The 23,820-nt window shown below is 31.0% G+C and overlaps 2 protein-coding genes across 2 annotated transcripts; both read left to right on the top strand.

Annotated features, from left to right (window-relative positions):
* The first annotated feature begins 8,814 nt into the window (after window positions 1–8,814).
* On the top strand, window positions 8,815–15,555 carry LOC110602952 (cellulose synthase A catalytic subunit 8 [UDP-forming]). The gene is made up of 13 exons (XM_021740566.1): window positions 8,815–9,140; window positions 9,597–9,673; window positions 9,861–9,912; window positions 10,006–10,150; window positions 11,462–11,728; window positions 12,143–12,488; window positions 12,571–12,708; window positions 12,958–13,083; window positions 13,165–13,377; window positions 13,558–13,810; window positions 13,887–14,086; window positions 14,199–14,552; window positions 14,672–15,555. Exons 1-13 carry the CDS (start codon window positions 8,963–8,965, stop codon window positions 15,257–15,259), a joined length of 2,937 nt encoding a protein of 978 aa, XP_021596258.1. The 5' UTR covers window positions 8,815–8,962; the 3' UTR covers window positions 15,260–15,555.
* A 1,100-nt stretch (window positions 15,556–16,655) lies between these two features.
* Window positions 16,656–18,857, top strand: LOC110603143 (receptor-like protein 51). Its single transcript, XM_021740834.2, has 3 exons — window positions 16,656–16,688; window positions 16,746–16,776; window positions 17,005–18,857. The coding sequence occupies exons 1-3, from the start codon at window positions 16,656–16,658 to the stop codon at window positions 18,492–18,494; spliced, it is 1,554 nt and encodes a 517-aa protein (XP_021596526.2). The 3' UTR covers window positions 18,495–18,857.
* Window positions 18,858–23,820: the final 4,963 nt, after the last annotated feature.

Genomic DNA, 23,820 nt, shown 5'->3' with positions numbered 1-23,820 from the left:
CTCAGACTAGATTCAAATATTTTATCACTTTTGTGGATGATTACTCTAGAATGATTGGATTTATTTTATGAAGCAATGTTCGAAAGTATTTTCTCATTTTTCTGTCTTCTGTGCTGAAATCAAGACTCAATTTAATGTTTCTGTATAAATTTTGCAGAGTGAGAATGCTAGATAATATATGTTAGAATCATTCCAAGCTTATATGACTCAATATGGTATTCTTCACTAATCGTCATGTGTTAATACACCCGCTCAAAATGGGATAGCTAAAAGGAAGAATCGACATCTCCTTGAGACTGCTAAAACTCTGTTGTTTCAAATACAAGTTCCTAAGCAATTTTGGGTTGATGCTGTCTCTACTGCATGCTTTCTCATTAATTGCATGCCCTCCGCAGTACTAAATGGTAATACTCCTTATAATGTCCTTTTTTCTAATAACCTATTATTTCCTCTTGAACCATGACTGTTTGACTGTACTTGCTATGTTCGGGATGTTAGATCTCATGTGACTAAACTTAATCCTAAAGTTTTGAATTGTGTCTTTTTGGGATATTCTCACCTTCAGAAAGTGTATCGTTTTTACTCCCCAGACCTCAACAAATATCTGGTCTCAACAGATGTAGTTTTTTCTGAGCAAGTTCCTTTTTATCCTGTTGTACAAACCTCTCCTGATCAAGAGAAGGATGATGAGTGGCTCATCTATAGAATCATATCTGATGGTGCAACCTCTTCGAGTATGCCTTCTACTGTACAATCTGATGGTAACATTCCTCCTAATACTCAGCATCCTGTTAAACTGTCAGTTGTTCAAGTTTACTCTCGGAGACCAGTACCTGATAATACATGTCTTGCACTAGAATTTTCTTCGCCATCAGATCCACCACCGAGTGACCTTGACCTCCCTATTAGTCTTCGTAAAGGTAAACGATAGTGTAAATCTATCTATTCTGTTGCTAACTTTCTGTCTTATGATCACCTGTCTCCTTCTTCTACCTCCTTAATTGTCTCTCTAGATTCTATTTCTTTGCCTAAGACAATTAAAGAGGTCCTGACTCATTCTGGATGGCATGATGCAATGTTTGAGGAGATCAAGGCTCTAGATGAAAATCATACTTGGGAACTAGTTGGTTTACCCTCTGGCAAGAAGATTGTGGGCTATAAATGGGTTTTTATCATTAAAGTCAATCTAGATGGCTCCATAGTGAGAATTAAGGCCCATTTTGTTGCCAAAGGTTATGCCCAAACTTATGGCGTTAATAATTCTGACACTTTTTCTCATGTGGCAAAAATGACCTCAGTTCGCTTGTTCGTCTTCCTAACTGCTTCTCAGCATTAACCTTTACACCAATTAGATATCAAGAATTCATTTTTACATAGTGACCTTCAAGATGAGGTGTATATGGAGCAACCACTAAGGTTTGTTGCTTAGGGGGAGTATAGGAAAGTCTGCTATTTGAAGAAATCTTTGTATGGTTTGAAGCAAAGTCCCCGTGCATGGTTTGGCAAGTTCAGTGAAGTTGTTCAAAAATTTGAGTTGAAAAAAGTAAGTGTGACAATTCAGTCTTCTATAGAAATTTAGATACTAGTATTATTCTCCTTGTTATATATGTTAATGATATTGTCATTACAAGGAATGATAGAACAAGGATCTCTTCTCTCAAAAACTACTTGCATGCGAGTTTTCATGCCAAAGACTGGGTCAACTTAAGTATTTCTTAGGAGTCAAAGTCTTGAGGAGTAAAAGAGGAATTTTTCTGTCTCAAAGGAAGTATGTCCTTGACTTACTTGCAGAAATTAGGAAGATGGGAGCTAAACCATGTAGCACACTAATGATTCCTAATATATGTCTTACAAAAGATGATGGAGACCCTTATAATGATCCAGAGAGGTACATGAGGTTGGTTGGAAAGTTTAATTACCTTATGGTGATGACTCAGTTAGATATTATTTTTGCAGTAAGTGTTATAAGCTAGTTCATATCTGCACCTACGGTGAAACATTGGGCCACTCTAGAACAAATTCTATGTTATCTAAAAGGAACTCCTGGGCTCAGTATACACTACAGAGATCATGGGCATACTGCACTTGAGTGTTTTCTGATGCTAACTGGGTGGGATCCAAAAGTGATAGAAGGTCAACTACACGCTACTGTGTATTTGTTGGAGAAAACCTAGTGTCTTGGAAAAGTAAAAAGTAAAATATGGTATCTAGATCTAGTGCCAAGTCAAAATACAGGGTCATGGCTCAATTCACTTGTGAGATTCTGTGGATAAAGTATCTGTTGAAGGAAGTTGGTATGGATGTTGCGTCACCCGTGAAACTTTGGTGTGATAATCAGGCTGCTTTTCACATTGCTTCCAATCCAGTATACCATGAACGGACTAAGCATATTGAAGTTGATTGTCATTTCATCCGTGAGAAGATTCAAGAAAATTTAATCTCCACCAGTTATGTGAAGATAGGAGAGCAACTAGGTGATCTACTCACCAAAACTTTAAATGAGTCGAATAGAATATATTTCTAACAAGTTGGGCATGATAAATATCTATCATCCAACTTGAGGGGGGAGTGTTAGAGTGTGAACATAATATATACATAATTATAGGAGACTACATAATCATAGGAAACTATATAATCATATGTTAATTGATTGATAGAGGATTATTAAGAGTTGCCTGAACAAGACATTGTAATCTGTATATATACCAATTTACTTCAATGGAGAAATATACTGAAATTGCCCAATTATTTCTTATCTTATTACACATCTAAAGCATACATATTATTTTTTTATATATAAATATGAGAAATGCTACCCTATATTAATAAAAGACAATCAAAATTCTCGATGGCAAAGGTTGGAAGATAAATAATTAAAGGCATGCCACCGCATCAACGACATGTTGAAATACAAATTTTGAATTATGATTATTCTCTTAAGCAAAGGGAATCATTTACTAATTATCAACAATTCAAGACATGTTGACAAGGGAAAGCAAGATATTAAATAGGTATTGAAAATGCCAAAAAATTCACCATTAATTTACAGCAACAAAACATACATAAAGAAATGATAAAAAGATATGTGAAATAAGTTCAACACTCAACTAACACGAGTAAGTAGGCCTAATGAAATAAGTTCTAAATGCTTCATATCAATGGACATTAGAACATATAAAGTTATAATTAAAATTAGTTAATAAAATAATATCTTATCTTAAAATTTAAATATAAGGAGAGATAGAGTATTAAGGATATATTAAGTTAAAAAGTATTTTCTTCTCCTCCATAACATTCTATTTTTGTTGGATTCAATACCCATCACATGGATAAGCGAGGTTCCTTGAAAAGAGACTCTAATTGGATAAGAGCCATTGTAAGGTTCTGAACTCCCTTAGGCCATGGAGTGCTCAAGCCAGCTTCATCCTTTCCCGAATGAGCTGCTTTTAGGGAAAGGGAGGTGGAGGTGGGGGAGGAGGCAAACTCTGGTGAGTTTTGACTGGGGCAAAAAATTTTTAGGTGATTGGCAAATCAACAGACATAGTGGCGATCTTTCTAGGTCCATAAATGAGATGGGAGCGCTTGGCGGGGCGAGCCTAATCTTAATTGACGAAGGCTTTGCCTTTTCTTACAGCACGGACGACTTTTGTCCACTGACCTTTCGAAACCATTCCTACACAAAAAAGAGATGTAAGTAAGTTTTACATGTTTTTGAAAGAAGTTAGGGACATTATACCCTAGTTGTGTGATGGTGGCAAGGCTTGTTGGGGAACGAGGTACTGAGATATCCTCGAGTACTCGGCCTTTGCTGCCTCGCTCCTCTCAAGTTATTTTCACTCTGTCAAGCGAGAATGACATTTTTGATGGCCTAGAAACATTGATTTTTCTTATCTGGATGACTCTCTTAAGGTGCTCCACGACATCGATTTCCTCTTAGTTGGCATTCTGGCCTTCCTTCCTCAAGGGGCATGGGAATTCCATTTGGTTTGAAGGCCTCAAAAACTTTCGGGAGTCCAGCTCTTTACTAGGAAGAATTATTCTTCCATCTTTTGAGGGAGAAAGGAGAGGCGGTAAAAAGCATTTGCCTCTTCTTACCGCTGAAAAACCAAAATTCCTTATTCTTCCTAGTGCCCAATTAGTAAAGTTGAGAGAATACTAGGACACTCGCCTCAATTCCGTTATTTGAGAAAAAAAAACTTGAATGCCATCAGTATTTGCTAGGAGTTAGAGTGAAGCTGGGTGATAGATAGTTTATGGAAGGCTAGGACATTCTGAAAAAACTGGTCCATAGAGAATCTCAAACATGCCATCATCTGTTCCTCATAAACAATCACAATGTCTTCACTCAGGACCAAATCATCGACTCATTAACCTTCTCAGGGTGCTAGGACCTTAAAAAACTTGAGAGAAATCTGGTAGGCAGAGTCAATCTTAGCTACACTAGTTTTCGAGATAGCTAAGGTGATAATGTTGATTAGGGAGGCCTCCCCATCACTTGGAATTTGCCGAAATGGAACAATGGAGGCAGGAACCCTAAGAGGGCTCCAAGAAGAGCTTGAAGTGTAAATCATGTCTTGAGAACTTGAAAAGGAGAAACTCTCAATGGAGTGACCATACAACTAGAAGGGTGTAGTAGTTGGCTCATTCTATAGTAGGATGATGAAATTTACAGCTAAAAGGAGGAAAGAACAAATAGATGACCTTGAAAGGAATTTTTTGAGTTTGGAGAGAGAGAGATTGAGGACAATGCAAGTAAGGGATAATTAGAGAGTGGGGAAGCAAAAGTGATAATAGATAAAGAAATGGAGAATAAAGAAATGGAGAATTTATAAGTTAAATATAACGGCAGGCTTAAAATGTCTTTTGAAAATTGAAGTGTCTTGAATAGGTGAAAAGGCATGACTTAAAATAAGGAAAATGTGTCCAACTAGGTGGGCCATGTGTTCAAGGTACATGTAATAGGTGTCAATGATGAAACTTCAAAACTGATGAATTAAAGACTACTGGGAAGACTTCCAATATGACTCAGTACTCGCCCATACCATATTATACATGATGACGATGTTTCATTGGACCATACAAGACTATATCTGTAGTTAGAATATTTGAACATCCAAACTCAATCGCTTAAGGCATGAAGACTCGGTCGCTCATGATATTTACTTGTGCATCTAGATCTTTGAAGCCTCACCTTGTGAAGACTTGATCACTCATGACACTTACCTTATGCATCTAGATCTTTGAAGTCTCACCTTGTGTAGACAGAGTCTTGATCCTTTTTGCTTCTTACGGTTGATGGTTTACGATACAACCACCAGAATCCCTAAAATTATGGGATCCTTTATCCACTAGCCGTTATATTTTGGGTTTTGAGAAAAACTATTAACTAACCTTATTTTCTTATAATATAAAAACAATTAGGACACGGAGTTCAAGATACGCATTCTACAACTCATTTAAGCTAATTATAATTTTTATTTCACTTGCCCATTCAAATATTTTTTAATTTGAATATCGAAGTAATTGTCTATAAACATCAGCCGCCTCACATTTCCTCTTTGTGGATTGTTAGATCATATAAAACATATTTTTAATAATATCAAATGCCATGAATAATACTATGCCCAATTATATTACTTCATGACTCATAAATATAAATTTATAGTTATTTTCATATAAACTAAGAAAACATATTTTTAAAAAAAATATGTTCATAACAAATTTGGACTTTGCCGTTAGATATTTGCTATTCAAATTTATTTATATAAATAATTAATTAAATATAATATATATAATTGAAAATATTTTTTAGAATTCTTAAAATTTTAAATTTATATTATAATTCAAAATAATATTTTATATAAATTATTTATTAAAAAATTACTAATTCAACTTTCCATTAATTTTACCGTTTAGCTTTTATTATTTAAAAATATTTATTAATTATTTTTTCAATTTTATAAAAAAAATCATTAATCAGTCTATTAATTTTAACGGTTAAATATTATAAAAAGATTTAAAATTTGAAAATATTTTAATTTTTTTTTAATATTTAAATATTAAAATTAAAAAAAATTAAATAATAGATTTACGGAATTTTCGTATAATAATTAGCTGCTTCATACAGGTATAGGGTGCTATTCATTGGCTAAAATTTGTCAGTAAGCTTCTTCCTAGTTGGGTTGTCCTATATATCCATGATTGATGAATTGCTAATTGGGTGAGGAGAATTTATCAAAATATTTTCCCTAGATGAGTTGATTTTGCAACTCTAATATTTTTAGGACATATGATCTGAATGTCTGAGTTCTATGTAAACACTGATGTGTTTTATCTGAATATATTTGCATCCTCTGTTCATCAATTTTTCAGAGCTCTCTATCTGAGCTAATCCAATTATAATTTCTTGGAGGGTTGGAGTTTGTGTTTGGTTTAGAATTTACCATTCAAATCTGAAATTTTGGTATTTTCTTTTGTGAAATGGTGTGTTGTTTAAAATTTTTTAATAAAATCGAATCGAAATAAAATTTTTAATAAATGAAATTTCGAAACGAAAGGATAGATTTAGCATGAGTTATACGTTTTTTCATCCATGAGATTCAATCGTGTCATTTACAGTAACATACTGCCATTTGCTGCAGTGAGGCCGTCAGGAGGCACATTAAATGCTTCCTCTTCTCTAGTTTAACAGGGTCGATTCAGATTAATATTTGGTTTATGAATCTTTGGTTTCGTTATTGGTTTGGTTTAACTGGTCCAATTGTAAACCTAAAATAGAGATTCCACATATTTTGATCTCAGTTAATATTTAATTTTTAGGATTATATAAAAAACCAAATCAGAATTATTTTAAATTCTAATCACTTTTCAAAAAAAAAATTTAAATATAATTATCTAGAATCGAGATAAGTTTAAACCATGAAACTACACGAGCATGTGATTTAGGTCTATGAAATTGAACCAAAATCAGCTATTTATTGAATTTAATTAGTAAGACGATATGATGTTTTGAGGTTTCAAATTAAATTGAATGCACTCCAAGATTTAGTCTGGTGGAAAGTGCATTCTGTAGTCTTGAAAAGTCTAAGGTTCGACTCTTTCGATCCAATATTTCAAAAAAAAAAAATTAAATTGAATAATCGAATAACCGAATAGAATTGAATTGAAATTGAAAAAAATTAGTGTTATAAAAATTAAATCATACCGAACTAAATTTATTTAATTATTTGATTTTGATTCTAGTTTCTTATAAAGAATTATATTGAAATACGAACTAAAATTATATCGAAAAATTAATTATATATATATATATTTCTTTAATGATTTTAATAATATTATGGTTATATTATAATATATATTATATTTTATATTTTTTAATATAATTTTATAAATTATATTATTAAAATTATAAAATTATTTAATAAATTTTAATTTTAATTTTATAGATTGTTAAGTAATAAATAGTAAAAAAATTATAAATAAGTAAGTGTATAAATAAAATAGTTATTTGAGAGTTATATTAAACTTAATAAAAATTGAAATCTTTGTGTATATACTATTTTTATATTTAATATTATCTACCTATTTTTATAAATTAAATTATTCATATAATTTAAATATAATTTTCATTTTTAATTATTAAATAGTTATTAAAAATATTATAAAATAATTATATATTCTAATTAAATATTAAAAATTTCTAAGAATATAATTTAAATAATTTAATTAGTTAATTATAGTTGATCTATTCTCATAAAAAAATTTTTAATTTTGAATAAAAGGCTCAACTTTTAAATTTATTATAATTATAGTAATTTTTTAAATTAATTTTGATCACATTTAAATTAGCTCATATAACACACTATATGTTATTATTTTTACTATATAAATAACTTAATTAACTTAAATTAAATTTTGATAAATATTTTAAATCTTTAATTATCTAAAATTTTTAATTTAAATTCTTATTTAAATAACAAAATATTAGATTTTTAAGTATATAAATTAGAAATTTCATATAATTAAATTTTTTTTTTGAAATAAAAATTTAAGGATCGAAAGATTATAACATGAGATCTCTCAAATTTATTCAGATACACTAATCATTAGACTAAGTTTGTGAGTGCCATATAATTAAAAGTTTAAAATATTAATTAAAATTTAATTCTAATTAATTTACTTATGTATGTAATAAAATAAAAATAATCATAGGTAGTATATTGTTAAAATTAATTTAAATATAATTAAAATTAATTTAAAAATTTATTATAATTATAACTGAAATTTTTTTATTTAAAATTAAAAATTTTGACTTCGCAAAGTTATCCCATAGATATTTATAGTTATAGTCACTTTATAAAATTTTAATTATATTATAAGTGTTAGTATTATTATTTTTATTATTATTTTGATATCAGTTATTTATTATTTTAAAATAAATATAAAAATATTATAATTTTATTTAAAAAATAAGATTTAAACTAAAATTAAAATTTAAAAAAATTAAATTAAAACTGTAATTATCGAAATTTAATTTTAATTTTTAAATTTTAAAATTAAAAAAATTAAAAATTTGATTTTAATTTTAATTCTCAGCAATAATCATAGAACCGGAGCTGAACAGGAGGCATGGGCTTGTTTAGGGGCGTGCATATATATAAGGATTTTCTGGAGAGGGACTTAAATTCAAAGTTTGTCAGTTAAAGATGTGGCCTGCCCAACCGAAGCCTTCCTTCAACTTCCCGCAAAAATTTCAAATCCTTTTCCTTAACACCCAAAAAAGAATAGCAAGCAAGACGTTGCTTCTCATCTCTCTCAGCAGAACAGACGACACCAACACCCCAACCTCCATACCCCACCAACCACAGCCCTCACCTCTCTTCACCATTACAAAAATGCCAAGGCCAAGACAAGGGGCTATCCAATTCTGGGTTCTTGAGGGAAGGTTCAAGAGATCAGCAAGATGATGGAATCTGGGGTTCCCATATGCCATACCTGTGGTGAACAAGTGGGGCAAAATGCAAATCATGAGCTCTTTGTGGCTTGCCATGAGTGTAATTTCCCAATGTGCAAGAATTGTTTTGAGTATGAGATCAAAGAGGGTCGGAAAGTATGCTTGCGCTGTGGCTCCCCTTATAATGGTACGCCGAATCTTCCCCCTTCTTCTTTATGGGCATCTCTTTCTGTGTCTTTAATCTCTTATTACTGTAAGTATTAATTTCATGGTTGAACAAATTGATAACACTGTTCTTGATTCATTAGTATTCAGTGGAATCTCAAGTTAATAGAGCACGTAGCAACTCAGGCTTTTGTTCTTGGTCAATTTCCTTTGGATGCCCTGATGTGTATGGTTTTATAATGGATGTGAAAGAAAGAATGTTCTAGCCCTTTTTCTTTGAACTTTCTACCATGTTCTTTTTCATTGGGGAATTGAATCATGTCTAATAAGCCGCAAGATAATAATCTTTGGAAGAATCTGAAAGAACTTGGATTTTCGTTGATAATTTTCTTCCCATCAGATGATACAATTGCTTTTCAATCTTGTGATCCTTCATAGTAGATCATTCTGATTAATTCCATGACTCTGAAATCTCCAGAAAACTTGCTGGATGAAGTTCAAGGGAAGGCACCGGGGAATGAATCCACAATGGCATCTCACCTCAACAATTCTCAGGTATGATCTCATCCTTTAACAAAATTCTGATGCATAGTCAACTGTAGGATGAATATGAATAATTTCTCTTTTTCTTTTTTTCCTATTTTGGTCCTGACATATTGATTGAGAATTCAACCAGTTAGTGTATGAAGTTCTAAATATTGGGAATCAAACAGCTGTATCTAACTCATTTTGGATTGCACAGGATGTTGGAATTCATGCTAGACATATCAGCAGTGTGTCTACAGTGGACAGTGGTAAGTGATGCCTATTTTTTTTAATATCGTTTATTGCTTATTTCAGCTCTTAAAAATTTGCCATTAATCATTCTCTCTGCTGTTTTCATGAAGAAATGAATGATGAATATGGAAATCCAATTTGGAAAAATCGGGTGGAGAGTTGGAAAGATAAAAAGAACAAGAAGAAAAAACATGCTCCTAAGCCTGAGAAAGAGCCAGCTGAAATTCCACCTGAGCAGCAGATGGAGGAGAAACCGTAAGTACAAAGAAAACTCAAATCCAAATTCTCATATTCTCAAATTCCAACAACACGCACAACTTGGATGATTTGATAAAGTGCATTAAAAGGAAACATAATGAAGATCTTTAATAAATAAAGAAAAGGAGTATTCAAGAGAAAATTTCAATATATTCTTGTTGCGAAGTATTGTCAGCCAATGTCTCAATGGTTGCAGGTTGACGTTTTGTTGGACATGTGATGTAGAAAAAACATTCATACCAAATTGATGTAGAAACAATAGAACAACGGATGAAAAATAAATTCTTGGAGAGTTAAGAAACAAATATTATAATAAAAAGAAAAATAATCTCTAAAATCAATAATAGGATCATATCTGTGTGTCTCAAACTTAGAAAAGGGTATTAGAAATAGGTATACATCTGTGTGAGACTTGTGAACTTTCTAAAAAAGAAAATATGGGAAACTGGATGTAGATTTAGACACAGTCAGATATATTACCTAAATAAAATAAAATAAAATAAAAATCATGTAATAATAAATAAAGTCTAAATAGATCATAAGTATAACCAAATGCATTATCTAAAGTGCAACCAATAACTAAATTTTATCTGAGAAAAAAACAATTGCTCGGTTAACCATATTCTTCATCTTGAGAGAAAACGTTGCTATATAAACTATGGTTTTCATCTATAAAGATCTAAACATTGCTATATAAACTATGGTTTTCATCTATAAAGATCTCTATCATTCAGGTGCCCGACTGCATTAATATGTGTTGGACAAATATTTTGTGCTATGTCCTGAATGTGTTGACATGGGTACAGCATGGCAAAACAAAGGGCTGGAGTATCTGAGTCGTCCACAATTTAATAATGATTATTAATTCCTAACATGGCATGATAATTGGTGCAGTCCATGAAAGGTTTGATAGTTCAAGTCCACCTAGGAATTTCTTATCACCAAGTTATTGATGACTTGATGATTCTTGAGTGTTGAATTTCACTAGATATATACCTGAATGCATCATCTACCAACAGCAAAAGGGGAAAAAACAAATCTACACTTTCCTGAATGCACTAGAAATATATGTTTTATTACTCATGAAATTCTTTTGTTTTTGTCATCATTCATGGATATTTTTAAGGGACAAGTGTATGAGCACATAGTTATTACTCCATTTTATTTCCATAGGAAACAAAATGTGAACAGCTCCATAAGTTTGTGAATCTTCTTTAGTTCAGATGTTCACAATTAAGGCTTCAATTTGAATTGCCTAATGCTTTTATACATGATGTCATTACAGCTATATAAGGTTGTGTAATGCAGGTTTGCAGATGCTGCAGAGCCACTTTCAGTTGTCATTCCAATTTCACGGAACAAACTCACACCATACAGAGCTGTGATAATAATGCGATTGATCATTCTTGGGCTTTTCTTCCATTACAGATTAACAAATCCTGTAGATAGCGCTTATGGTCTATGGCTTACTTCTGTCATATGTGAGATTTGGTTTGCATTTTCTTGGGTGTTGGATCAGTTCCCCAAGTGGAGTCCTATTGATAGGGAAACATTCATTGATAGGCTATCTGCAAGGTACACTCGAATTCAAAACTTTCGAAATTCTATTTGAAACATGTAAAGTTGAAGACCAAGTTACCAGAACTCACTACAGTCTCAGAAATTACTATGCTTTAGTATACCCCTGTATTATGTGACATTAGCCATTTTTATCGGGGGCTAATTGAAAATATGCTAAAACTTGTTTGCAGACACTGGTCGTATGGTCCATATGAATTTCTGCTCTAAATCAAATAAATCCATAAGATTTTGACCTTTATCCAATATTTTCATTTCTTATCTCTAGAGAATTGGGCAGAATTTCCAAGGCATTGTAGCGTTAAAGGGAATATCAAAGAATTAGATATTTTATATGTGAAAAATAATTTATGTAAGAAAAATATTTGAACTCAGTAAAAAAATTTATGGTGTTACTGTATGTTGTGCCAGGTATGAGAGGGAGGGTGAGCCTAATCAACTTGCTGCAGTGGACTTCTTCGTGAGTACAGTTGATCCATTAAAAGAACCTCCTTTGATCACTGCCAATACAGTGCTTTCTATCCTTGCTTTGGACTACCCTGTGGATAAAGTCTCCTGCTACGTATCTGATGATGGTGCTGCCATGCTTACATTTGAATCCTTAGCAGAAACAGCTGAGTTCGCAAGGAAGTGGGTTCCGTTCTGCAAAAAATTCTCAATTGAACCAAGGGCTCCTGAGTTTTACTTTTCACAGAAGATTGATTACTTGAAAGATAAGGTGCAGCCTTCTTTTGTTAAGGAACGTAGAGCAATGAAAGTAAGCACCCAAAACTTACATTGTTTTGCTGATGTGTTATAAAATAGAAATCATTTTGTTAATGCCTACTATTTGGTTTCAGAGAGATTATGAAGAGTACAAAGTTCGAGTTAATGCCTTAGTAGCAAAGGCTCAGAAAACACCTGAGGAAGGGTGGACGATGCAGGATGGAACACCTTGGCCTGGAAATAACACACGTGACCACCCTGGCATGATTCAGGTTAATTTTCTATGCAGTAGTTTAATCTTGTTTTAACCAAAAATTTTTCATTTCTATCGCTTACGATATCGAATCTTGGACACCTTCAAATTTTTCTGTCTTCAAAAGGAAAAAAAAAAGAATTCTGGCATGTTTTTCTTTCCTTTTATGAGCATTGATTTCATTAGATAACTTCATTATTCTTTGGCCAACCTGTGAAAGTACTGCATATATTTCAAAGAGTCAATTTCCTCATGAGGCACTTTACAGGTTTTCCTTGGAAACACCGGAGCTTGTGATATAGAGGGAAATGAACTTCCTCGACTTGTTTACGTCTCCAGAGAGAAAAGACCTGGCTATCAGCACCACAAAAAGGCTGGCGCTGAAAATGCACTGGTAAATATAAATAGTTTAAGATCAATTTCGTCTCAAAAGAATTAAATGGTGTATTAATATTTGAATGATTGCTTAATATAGGTGAGAGTGTCAGCCGTTCTCACAAATGCTCCTTATATCCTCAATCTTGATTGTGATCACTATGTTAACAACAGTAAGGCAGTTAGAGAGGCAATGTGCATCCTGATGGACCCACAAGTTGGTCGAGATGTATGCTTCGTGCAGTTTCCTCAGAGGTTTGATGGCATAGATAAGAGTGATCGATATGCCAACAGAAATGTGGTTTTCTTTGATGTAAGTTTGATGCCAATTGAATCTCTCTAGTCTCCTTCAATTTCAATACTTTGTTATACAACATGAAGAGGTTTATATTTCTGAAGCACAACCATTTTATGTTTGCATTCACTTAAATAAATTAGTTATGAATATGAGTGAAAATTTAGTTTTTGAAATTTCTCCCTATTCATTTTTCAGGTCAACATGAAAGGACTTGATGGAATTCAAGGACCGGTATATGTGGGAACAGGTTGTGTCTTCAATAGGCAGGCACTTTATGGCTATGGGCCTCCAACTCTGCCTAGCTTACCCAAGAATTCATCCTCCTCCTCATGCTTCTCTTGCTGCTGCCCTTCTAAGAAGAAGCCCACAAAAGATCCTGCTGAGGTTTATCGAGATGCAAAACGAGAGGATTTGAATGCTGCCATATTTAATCTTACAGAGATTGAGAGTAAGTATTGTTTTTTGAGGAAGCTATATCAATATGATAAATTAACAGTTCATTAAGATAGATTAAACTTCTGCAGATTATGATGAGCATGAGAGGTCAATGCTGATCTCCCAGATGAGCTTTGAGAAAACTTTTGGCTTATCATCTGTCTTCATTGAGTCTACATTAATGGAGAATGGAGGAGTACCTGAATCTGTTAACCCATCAACACTCATCAAGGAAGCAATACATGTTATTAGCTGCAGCTATGAAGAGAAGACTGAATGGGGAAAAGAGGTGATGCTTCCAAAACATCTACATGATATTTTAGACATTATTGAATTTCAACTATGCAACGAGGCAATAGCTAACTTATTAGAAATATGAAACTTTATTTTTGTCTTCTCAGATTGGTTGGATATATGGGTCAGTCACTGAGGATATCTTATCTGGCTTCAAGATGCACTGCCGAGGATGGAGATCAATTTACTGCATGCCCTTAAGGCCTGCATTCAAAGGTTCTGCACCCATCAATCTGTCTGATCGTTTGCACCAGGTTCTCCGGTGGGCTCTTGGTTCTGTAGAAATTTTCTTGAGCAGACACTGTCCCCTCTGGTATGGATATGGAGGAGGCCGTCTTAAATGGCTTCAAAGGCTGGCATATATAAACACCATTGTTTATCCTTTCACATCTCTCCCTCTCATTGCCTACTGTACACTCCCTGCAATCTGTCTTATTACAGGAAAATTCATTATACCAACGGTATATTCTAAGTTCTCCTCCCCCCTTTTGTTAATTTAGATCTTAGTTATGCGTCAATTGTGTTTCAGAAATCATTGTTTAATGCACTAACTTGGTATCATACCTTGTTACTGATCCAGCTCTCCAACCTTGCAAGCATGCTATTTCTTGGCCTCTTCATCTCCATTATTGTAACTGCAATACTCGAGCTGCGATGGAGTGGTGTCAGCATCGAAGATTTGTGGCGTAACGAACAGTTCTGGGTGATTGGAGGTGTTTCAGCTCATCTTTTTGCAGTCTTCCAGGGATTCTTGAAAATGTTGGCTGGCATTGATACCAACTTCACTGTCACTGCAAAAGCAGCAGATGATACTGCATTTGGTGAACTCTACATTGTCAAGTGGACAACAGTTTTGATTCCTCCAACAACTCTTATCATTCTCAATCTAGTTGGTGTTGTTGCTGGATTCTCAGATGCCCTCAACAAAGGATATGAAGCATGGGGACCTCTCTTTGGCAAAGTGTTTTTCGCCTTCTGGGTGATTTTCCATCTCTATCCATTCCTCAAAGGTCTCATGGGGCGCCAAAACAGAACACCAACCATTGTTGTTCTCTGGTCTGTGCTTTTAGCCTCTGTCTTCTCTCTCGTTTGGGTCAAGATTAATCCATTCGTAAATACTGTCGACAGCTCAGCCCTTGCTCAAACGTGCATTTCCATAGATTGCTGAGTTCCCATCAACAAAAATTTTCTGGCTTTTTAGATCTTTGAAAACTGGGTTATGAATTGATTGTCAATATGTAAATTTCCGCGTATGAACCTCGAAATTGCAGTTAGTTCTCCATTGAACCGCACTGCAATATAGTTTTCTGGGAAGTTTTGAACAGTTCATATCATTCTTTTTTGGCTATGTTATGAGGTTCACGCAATACTTTGATATGAATTATTGATATGAATGTATACAGTGATGATTTACTTTTTTGAATATTATGAATTAATACGTGGACTCCAAGCTTATTCGATTTCTCTTTCAGTGTAGTGGATCCCACAACAAAACAAGTCTAACCTTAAAAATGAATTCTTTTGGTTAACATGTTCCTTTCTTAGTATCTGACGAGGACTAAGGAGCCCTGACTGTTGAAGGGTGTAGCTATCCACTAGCCAGATCTTCTTTGGTCCCCAACGGCCAATCACATGGCCATTTTTTTCCTGAAATTTTACCGTATGATAACCACCGAAAGTGGGCACTTATCTATAAAGAAAATTTACTATTTTTTAAAATTTTAAAAATATTTTAATATATATGTTTTTTAAATTAAAGAATGGACTAATAAAGTTATTTATAAATTAAATAATAAATTTTTCGATATAATGGAAAGAGCCAGAGGAACACTCGAGACAATCTTGAAGTGGGTAATCTTTTAGCACATGACATAATGCTGAAAATTAACCCAACGACTTTGGACTGTAAGAAAAAAAATTTAAGCTCCAGCTTTTCTGCAATTTCTCTTGCTTTTTGCTTTTCCTTTGAGGATTCATTGGTTTCTTTGAACTTGGGAAAGTTACTCTTACACCCTCTTTCTTTTCCTTTTGTGGCAAACATGCTTAGAGAAAAGCAAGAAAATGAATACGTTGGATTTTATATAAAAATAAATTATAACGTAAATATTTTATATAAAATTAAATTTATAATAGTTGCATAGAAGTTCAAGAAAAAGAAAATTGTTTGTCAATATTAAAATCGAGAAAAGATACATGCTTGGTATGAAAGTTTCGCATCTATGATGGATATAATCATGAATGGTGTAATAACTTTTTTGAAAGTTTTATCATCGAAAAGAAATGGAAGAATTAGGAAAGTTTGGTCTACGAGTAAATCAAGATTTTCTCAGGAAAACTATTCTGACCATAAAGAAATAATAAACAGAAGGGTAATTTCGTAATTTGCAATATCGTTCATGAAATTTAATAAAATTTATAATTTAATTTATAATTTGTATTTTATGAATAAAATCTTTTATTAAATTTATTATTAATTGAAAAAGATTAAAATATTTTTTTATTAAAATAATAGTGAATAAACGGTAAGTTTTGTTAAATTTATTAGGATATAAATTACTAAAAAGATGACGAAGCAAAGAGCTGGAAACCACCCAACCGTGAGCCATTTTTAAATTAATTATGCTTAATGGGACTCCGGACTTGGCCTTTGCCAGATCAAGCTGAGACCTTTGCCTGTTGACCCTTGTAATTAACAGAAAATTTGACTGAATTCCTTTCCCCAACTGAATCATGTTTTAAAAATTGTTACTTTTGTATGTTAACTGACGATAATACCCCTGAGTTCATACACTATTCACAATTTTAGTCCCGGCGTTAGTCTTGCATTTGGCATCATTGCTCCAAGGATAAATTGCATTTCTGCAAAAAGGTTATAAAGTCAAGGGTATTAAAGTAATCTAACTATCCACCCAGCAAATCTAATTCTGTTCACTTCCCATGTTTACTTTTCCACTTACAAACAACAGTGGACACTCACAGACCTCACAGGCTCACACTCTCCTAAGCTCGGTTCTCTCTCCACAATGTCACCACCACCAAAGCCACCATTCCTCCTCCTCCTCCTCCTCCTCTTCTCCACCTCCACTAAAGCCGTCAACACCACCACTGCTGTCTCACCCACGACCTCCCCCGTCTCATCTCCTACTCCACGTTCCACCACTGCCTCTCCCGTCTCCGCTCCCACTCCACGTTCGGCCACCCCTTCTCCTATCTCCGCCCCTACAACTCCATCTCCGTCTAGCCACTCCACCTTAGACCCTAAACAACTCAGAGCTCTCCAATCACTAGACATCCCCACTTCCAGGGACCCTTGCATACAGCCTTCTCCACACAATTCCACCACCTGTGACTCCGCCTCTCCCTTCCGCCACCTCATCTCTCTCCACCTCTCCAACTGCTCTTCTGACGTCTCTTTCTCCTACACTGCCTTAAAATCGCTCTCCACTCTGCAATCTCTCACTTTCACCAACTGTCCCATCACTCCTATTCGCTTCCCTTCAGATCTTGCCCTCTCTCTTCACTCGTTCACTTGCATTCACTCTCTCAAACGTCTCACTGGCGTCTGGCTCTCTCACTTCGTCAACCTCACGGATCTCACTGTAAGTAATGTACCTGTGAATGCTAGTGGTCTTTATGTGATCCTTGGTAAGATGCGTAAGCTTAGGTCTCTTATTATCACCAATGCTAATGTCACTGGCTACATACCAAAACATCTGCATTTGAATCTTACCCATGTGGATTTGTCTGGTAATAAGCTTAAAGGAAGAATACCCAGTTCCATTCCAATCATGGAAAATCTCGAAATGCTCAATCTTTCTTCTAATACTCTTACTGGTGAAATACCCACTAATTTTGGTGACCTGATTTCTTTAAAGAATGTGTCTTTGGGGTCTAATTCGTTATCTGGGTCAATCCCTGATTCTATATCAGCGATTCCAGGTTTAGTTCATGTTGATCTGAGCTCAAACCAGTTCAATGGTACAATACCAAGATTTTTATCAGAAATGAAGCATTTGAGGTACTTGAATCTTGCCAACAATGACTTCCATGGCGTTTTGCCTTTCAATCTCACTTTTTTGAAAAGATTGGATGTGTTCAAAGTAGGTGGGAATAGCAATTTATGTTACAATCATACAATTTTGTCTTCAAAATTGAAGCTTGGGATTGCTCGCTGTGATAAACATGGATTGCCAGTGTCGCCACCACCAGCTAAAGATTCATCATCAGGAGGTGACAGTGAAAGTGATTCATCAGATTATGATGATAGTTCAGAGGATGATTCTAGCAACAAGGGAAGAAGCCATCATGGTCCTAATAAGGTTGTTCTTGGTATGGCTATTGGGTTATCTTCTATCATCTTCCTCATTATTTTCCTTATTCTTCTCTCAAAAAGGTGTAGTTGATTGAAAGGTAAAGTTTCTTCTTCAAGGGTTTAGATTAGGGAAAATTTTGCTAATATAGAATATCAATTTTATTATTTAACTTATTACACAATTGATCATGGGTAAGTGCAGCTGCTGAGCAAAAAAAAAAAAAAAAAGGATTTTATTCTTTTTGGTGTGAAATCTTTTGCAGTTTTGGTTGATTTTTTTTTTTTTTTTTGTGGGTAATCTTGATGGAAAGAAAAACACTGGGTTGCTATTATTTTTCTATTATTTGATGCTACAGAGGAGAAAGCAGGATGATATTATGTACTTTTCTTGCTCTACAAACATTAATTGATCATACTTTTATAGATTCCAGCCTCTATGTTTAGTCCTGACTCCTAATTTGGTCTTCTTTTTATGATTAACTAGGGTTTACACTTGTGGGTAAAATGGGTAATAATATGAATATTTTCTATTTGTAGTACTCTTTTAATTGGTAATTATATATGGAGCCATGGGCTCAGCTCTCATAAAGAAGAGTACATAGGCCTTAGCAGGTGGGTGTTTGATAAAAAATAAAAATCAATCATAAATGACAATTCAGCAGCCATGTGGTACATGTTTATGGTAGATGTGTTTCCAATACATTGTTAGCTGTTTCCAGGTATGAGTTGAGAGTTCCTAGAGTGCTTAGTGGACCAACCCAAGTGGATGAATTGCCACCGTGGCATGGGTAACTTTTAAGTTATCATTTTTTGCTAAATGGTTAAATTTATCATTCTGATTAGGGATCTAAATGGGAGAGCATTTGTGAGAATTAAATTATTTGAATTTGATTTGTGAAAATTAAATTATTCGAATTTGATGTATATTTAATAATACTTAAATTTATATTAAATATAATTAAAAATTAATATAAATTATTTAAATTCATTTTAAATTTGATTATTGTTACTTGAATAAAATTTCAATTCATCTAATCTGCTATGTTTTAATTAATAATTTATATAAAAAAATATTTTTTATTAATAATTTTTATTTAAAAAATTTAATATTTTTAAAAAACTTTTTAAATTTTAATTTTTAAATAAAAATATATAAAAATCTTCACAAATATTATTGTGAAATATATATTTTTATATTAAAATTAATTATTTATATAAATAAATTTAAATAATAGGTATTTTATAAATAAAATTTGTATTCGTCATAAATATTATTAATATTATTTTTTTAAATTTGAATCAGTTTTAAATATATTTTTATACTGTAATTTTTCAACATTAAAATTTCTAGAAAGCAATATTGGGATAAAATAGTAGAAATTAGTAGGAAGATAACGGCCGAAACAATTTGTTGTAATTCCTTTTCATGTATTTATTTTAGGGGTGTCATATGAGACATGTTAATGTCTCTTCCTGCCACAAGCCAAGTTGTTCCTAAGGCTAGTTGACTATTAGCTGGGGTTAAGTTGGCTACCGTAGGCCTACGGAGATCCAAGTTGTGCCTTCACTTCTTGTAGATTGTCTCCCTTGTAACGATTGTATCAATGATAATGTATAATTACTATTTTACCCCTGTAATAAAATAAGTAGTCTGTTTATGAATTTTCATGTTCAGTTCTTATCTTTTGTGCCTACTGTGAGGCTTCTAATAGAATGCTGCCTGTTGACTTCGTTATTCGCTTATATAACCTTGACTAATCAGGGTATTCATGTTCATAGGGTATCGGGTGATTCTTAAGGTTGACTTGGCTTGAAAGTGTTTAAGTCAAGTGTCACACGATTTCAAGCGATTGCTGAAATCTGAAACCGTGACAATTGATATATTTAAAAATATCTAATTGATTGCGATTTTTAATCATCTCATTAAAAATATTAAATTTTATTATTTACTCATTTTATTTATATGAAATTATTAAAATGTCATTATACATATTTAACCTATTTAGTTCTTTTAATTTCAAACTTTTTTTGGGCTACTTTATCCCTATTGTGGCAATTGTCCTTCCCGCACCCACAGATTTAGGAATTGTCCAGGCTGAGAATTTCTCATGAGAATTGGTCCACAACAATTATATCACCTCCTCTTTAATTTTCTTTTTCTTTCTTCTTTCACTTTCCTGTATTTTCCTTTTATTTTTTTTTTTTTTCACTAGAGGCAGTTTTAGACATAAGCAGGTTTTATCCCTGTCTCCAAATACTGGGCCGGGTTTTGTTATGTCTGATCTGAAGGCTGGGGCTCATTTGACTGAGATAGGTGAGGAAGACTTGTGTGAAGCCTCTTTGGAGGAGAGTAATTTTTTAGCAAAAATAAATCCACATCAGGCGGACATGGAGCAGGCCCACGCAAACCTGGACATATCCTAGGAAACGACGTAAGATAGCTATTACAAGCAATATGACACCTCTGGAAATTCCTCCTACAGCAGTGGAACCACAACAATGGATGCCCTTTGAGCAGTTTATAAACATGGCAGTGGATTTATTCCACCCCCAATACAAGGCTCGTTTAACATTAATTAAAAAAAGTTATGTTACATAAGTTTTCTTTTTTACTTGCCCGTAGACATTGACGAAATTCAAAAGGTTTCTTCACGTGCTATTCAGTTCGATTTAATTCAGTTTGATCGATTTAAATTTTTAATAAATTTTTTAATTTTTATAATATTTTAAAATTTAATTAAAATATTTTAATATGATATAATTTTTTTATATTATCAAAAATAATATATTATTATTATTAATCGATTTAATTTAATTTTTTTTTTAATTTTTTTTATTAAAATTGAATTAAATCGAAATAATTAAAATTTTTAAAATTAAAAATTAAATTAAAATTTTAAATTAATTTAATTTAATTAATATTTTAAATTTAAACCGAATACTGCTAATTTTTAGTTTAGAGAATACAAATGTGAGAAATTTTTTCATCAGCTTCAATTGGGCAGTGGACATTGCTAAAGCCCAAGCTATTGCCTATGGTTTAAAAATTAGCTGGTGCCTGGTGAACTTAGTTTTCATTCTATAGCTACAGAACTGGACCGTGACCGGCTGATTGTAGAACTGAATAAATTCATATAAATATAGTATATTATATGATGTTATTTATTAAAATAAAAATAATATTTATCCGTAAAATTTTACAGATAATAATATATTGATTTAATAAATTATATTATATATATATAATTTTTAAAATTTATTAATTCAATTAATCCAGTTTCACATATATTTTTTCACTCAAAATTTTAATATTCTTAATAAAATCATTATCAATTATTATATAGATTTTAATATCTAGAGAAGGGTGACAAAGGGGATAGTTATTAAAAATTAATAATTTTGATAATATATGAATTTTAATAAAAAATATTTTATGAAAATTATTAAAATAATATACTTAAATATTAATTTATCACAATTAGACTATTATATAATGAATTCAAATTTAAAAAATTAAATTATAAAATATATAAAATAATTATCGATAAATTAATAATTTAAAATAAATAGCAAAGTTACACTCACAGTTTTAATTTAGTAATAAGTGCATATGAGTAAATTATCTGAATAAATTTGAAATTTTTCATATTTTATTTGTCAATTTCCGGTTCACATTTAAAAAACAAAAAGTAGAGTTATCATCATAATTTAAGAAACTATTTTAATTTTAAATATTAGTAATTTTAAGATTATTTAAATACTTAAAGAAGTATTAGTATATTATGTTATGAAAATTTCTTATTTAATGTACTGAAGAAAATAAGAGAATAATTTATTTATAGAGATATAAATTTCTTGTAAGAAAAGAATTAAATTCTATTAATAGAATTTAATTTATTTCCATTCATAAAAAAATTTATTTATTTTAAATTAATTTAAATATAATAAAATTCAATTAAATTCTTTTATATTAAATATATAACTAATAAATTTAAATTGATTTAATTTATTCATATTTTTAGTATTTTTAACTAAACATAAATATTTATTTTTATAAATAATTATCATTTTTATCATATTAATTGAAAAATTATTATTATTATTTTTATAATATTTAAAATATAAATTTTACGTATTTTTTACCATTAAAAATTATAATTAATATTTTTAATTAATAAAATAATATAATAAATTTCTTAATATGAATTATAAATGCATTAAATATTAATAGTCAATATTAAATTAAATTAATTTTTTAAAAAGTATTTATTAATTAAAAAATAAATTTAAAATTAAAATAAATAGAAAAATAAAAGATAACAGGAAAAGAGAAAAAAAAAAAGTTTTTAAGGGTTAATCAAATAATTTTGATGTAAATAACTAAAGTAAAATTATTTCTTACAAAATAAATCAACTAATTTTTTAAACTATTAATTTAATTAAATAATTTTGATGTAAATAACTAAAGTAAAATTATTTCTTACAAAATAAATCAACTAATTTTTTAAATTATTAATTTTATCAAATATAAAGATTTAAAAAATTTATTTTTTAAATTCTTTCAAAATTAACTATTTTAAATAAAAACAATACATTTTTCTTAATATATTATGTACATTTATACAAATTATTAGTATATAGTGTCAAAATACCAATTCAATTAATTAAAAAAATAAATTATTCCTATTTATATTAAATTGAGGTTTTTATTATAATTTAAAATAAATTTTTTTGTATTAATTTCTATAATATATTTACATGCATATGGGTATATAAATCAAATTTATATGTCCAACTAAATATAAAATTAAAATATGATAGTAGTATATGGATTTTAATAAAATATTAAATAAAGAGGAGAGCGTTCAGTAATTCAGTTTAAAATTAAATAAATTAAAAATTAAAATTTTTATATTTATGAAAATCGATATGATTTTAAATAGAAACCAAATTGAATCGAATCGGTTTGTTTTAATTTAGTTTAATCTGTTAGACTTTTTAATAAATATTTTATTTTTATATTTTATTTTTAATATTTTAAAATTTAATTAAAATAATTTAATCTCTATATTATCAAAAATAATATATTATTATCATTAATCGGTTCAGTTTAATTTTTTTAATTTTTTTACCATAATTAAATTGAATTAAAATAATTAAAATTTTTAAAATTAAAATAATTAAAATTTTTAAAATTAAAAATTAAACTATACCAAATCAAAATAAATAAAAAATTAAATTAAATTTAAAATTTTAATTTAATTCGATGAAATTTTTTTATTTAAATTGAATACCGGTACATTTGTATATATAAAAATTTTATTCGAATTACATATTTCTATGGTTTTTGTGCTGAAACTGTTATAAAATTATTATATATATATAATTAAATAAAGACTTGTACTATATGTTTTTAA

The sequence above is a fragment of the Manihot esculenta genome, chromosome 16 (genome assembly GCF_001659605.2).
Source record: "Manihot esculenta cultivar AM560-2 chromosome 16, M.esculenta_v8, whole genome shotgun sequence".
In the NCBI taxonomy this organism is placed as follows: domain Eukaryota; kingdom Viridiplantae; phylum Streptophyta; class Magnoliopsida; order Malpighiales; family Euphorbiaceae; genus Manihot; species Manihot esculenta.
This window is presented reverse-complemented; position numbering and strand designations above follow the sequence as displayed.

Coding starts and splice junctions, on each gene's coding strand:
- LOC110602952 (XM_021740566.1), top strand. CDS start 8,963: ATGATGGAATCTGGGGTTCCCATATGCCATACCTGTGGTGAACAAGTG. Junction 13,811..13,886: donor TAATCTTACAGAGATTGAGA/GTAAGTATTGTT, acceptor AAACTTCTGCAG/ATTATGATGAGCATGAGAGG. Junction 14,553..14,671: donor GAAAATTCATTATACCAACG/GTATATTCTAAG, acceptor TTACTGATCCAG/CTCTCCAACCTTGCAAGCAT.
- LOC110603143 (XM_021740834.2), top strand. CDS start 16,656: ATGACGAAGCAAAGAGCTGGAAACCACCCAACC. Junction 16,689..16,745: donor GAGCTGGAAACCACCCAACC/GTGAGCCATTTT, acceptor GGCCTTTGCCAG/ATCAAGCTGAGACCTTTGCC. Junction 16,777..17,004: donor ACCTTTGCCTGTTGACCCTT/GTAATTAACAGA, acceptor CTATCCACCCAG/CAAATCTAATTCTGTTCACT.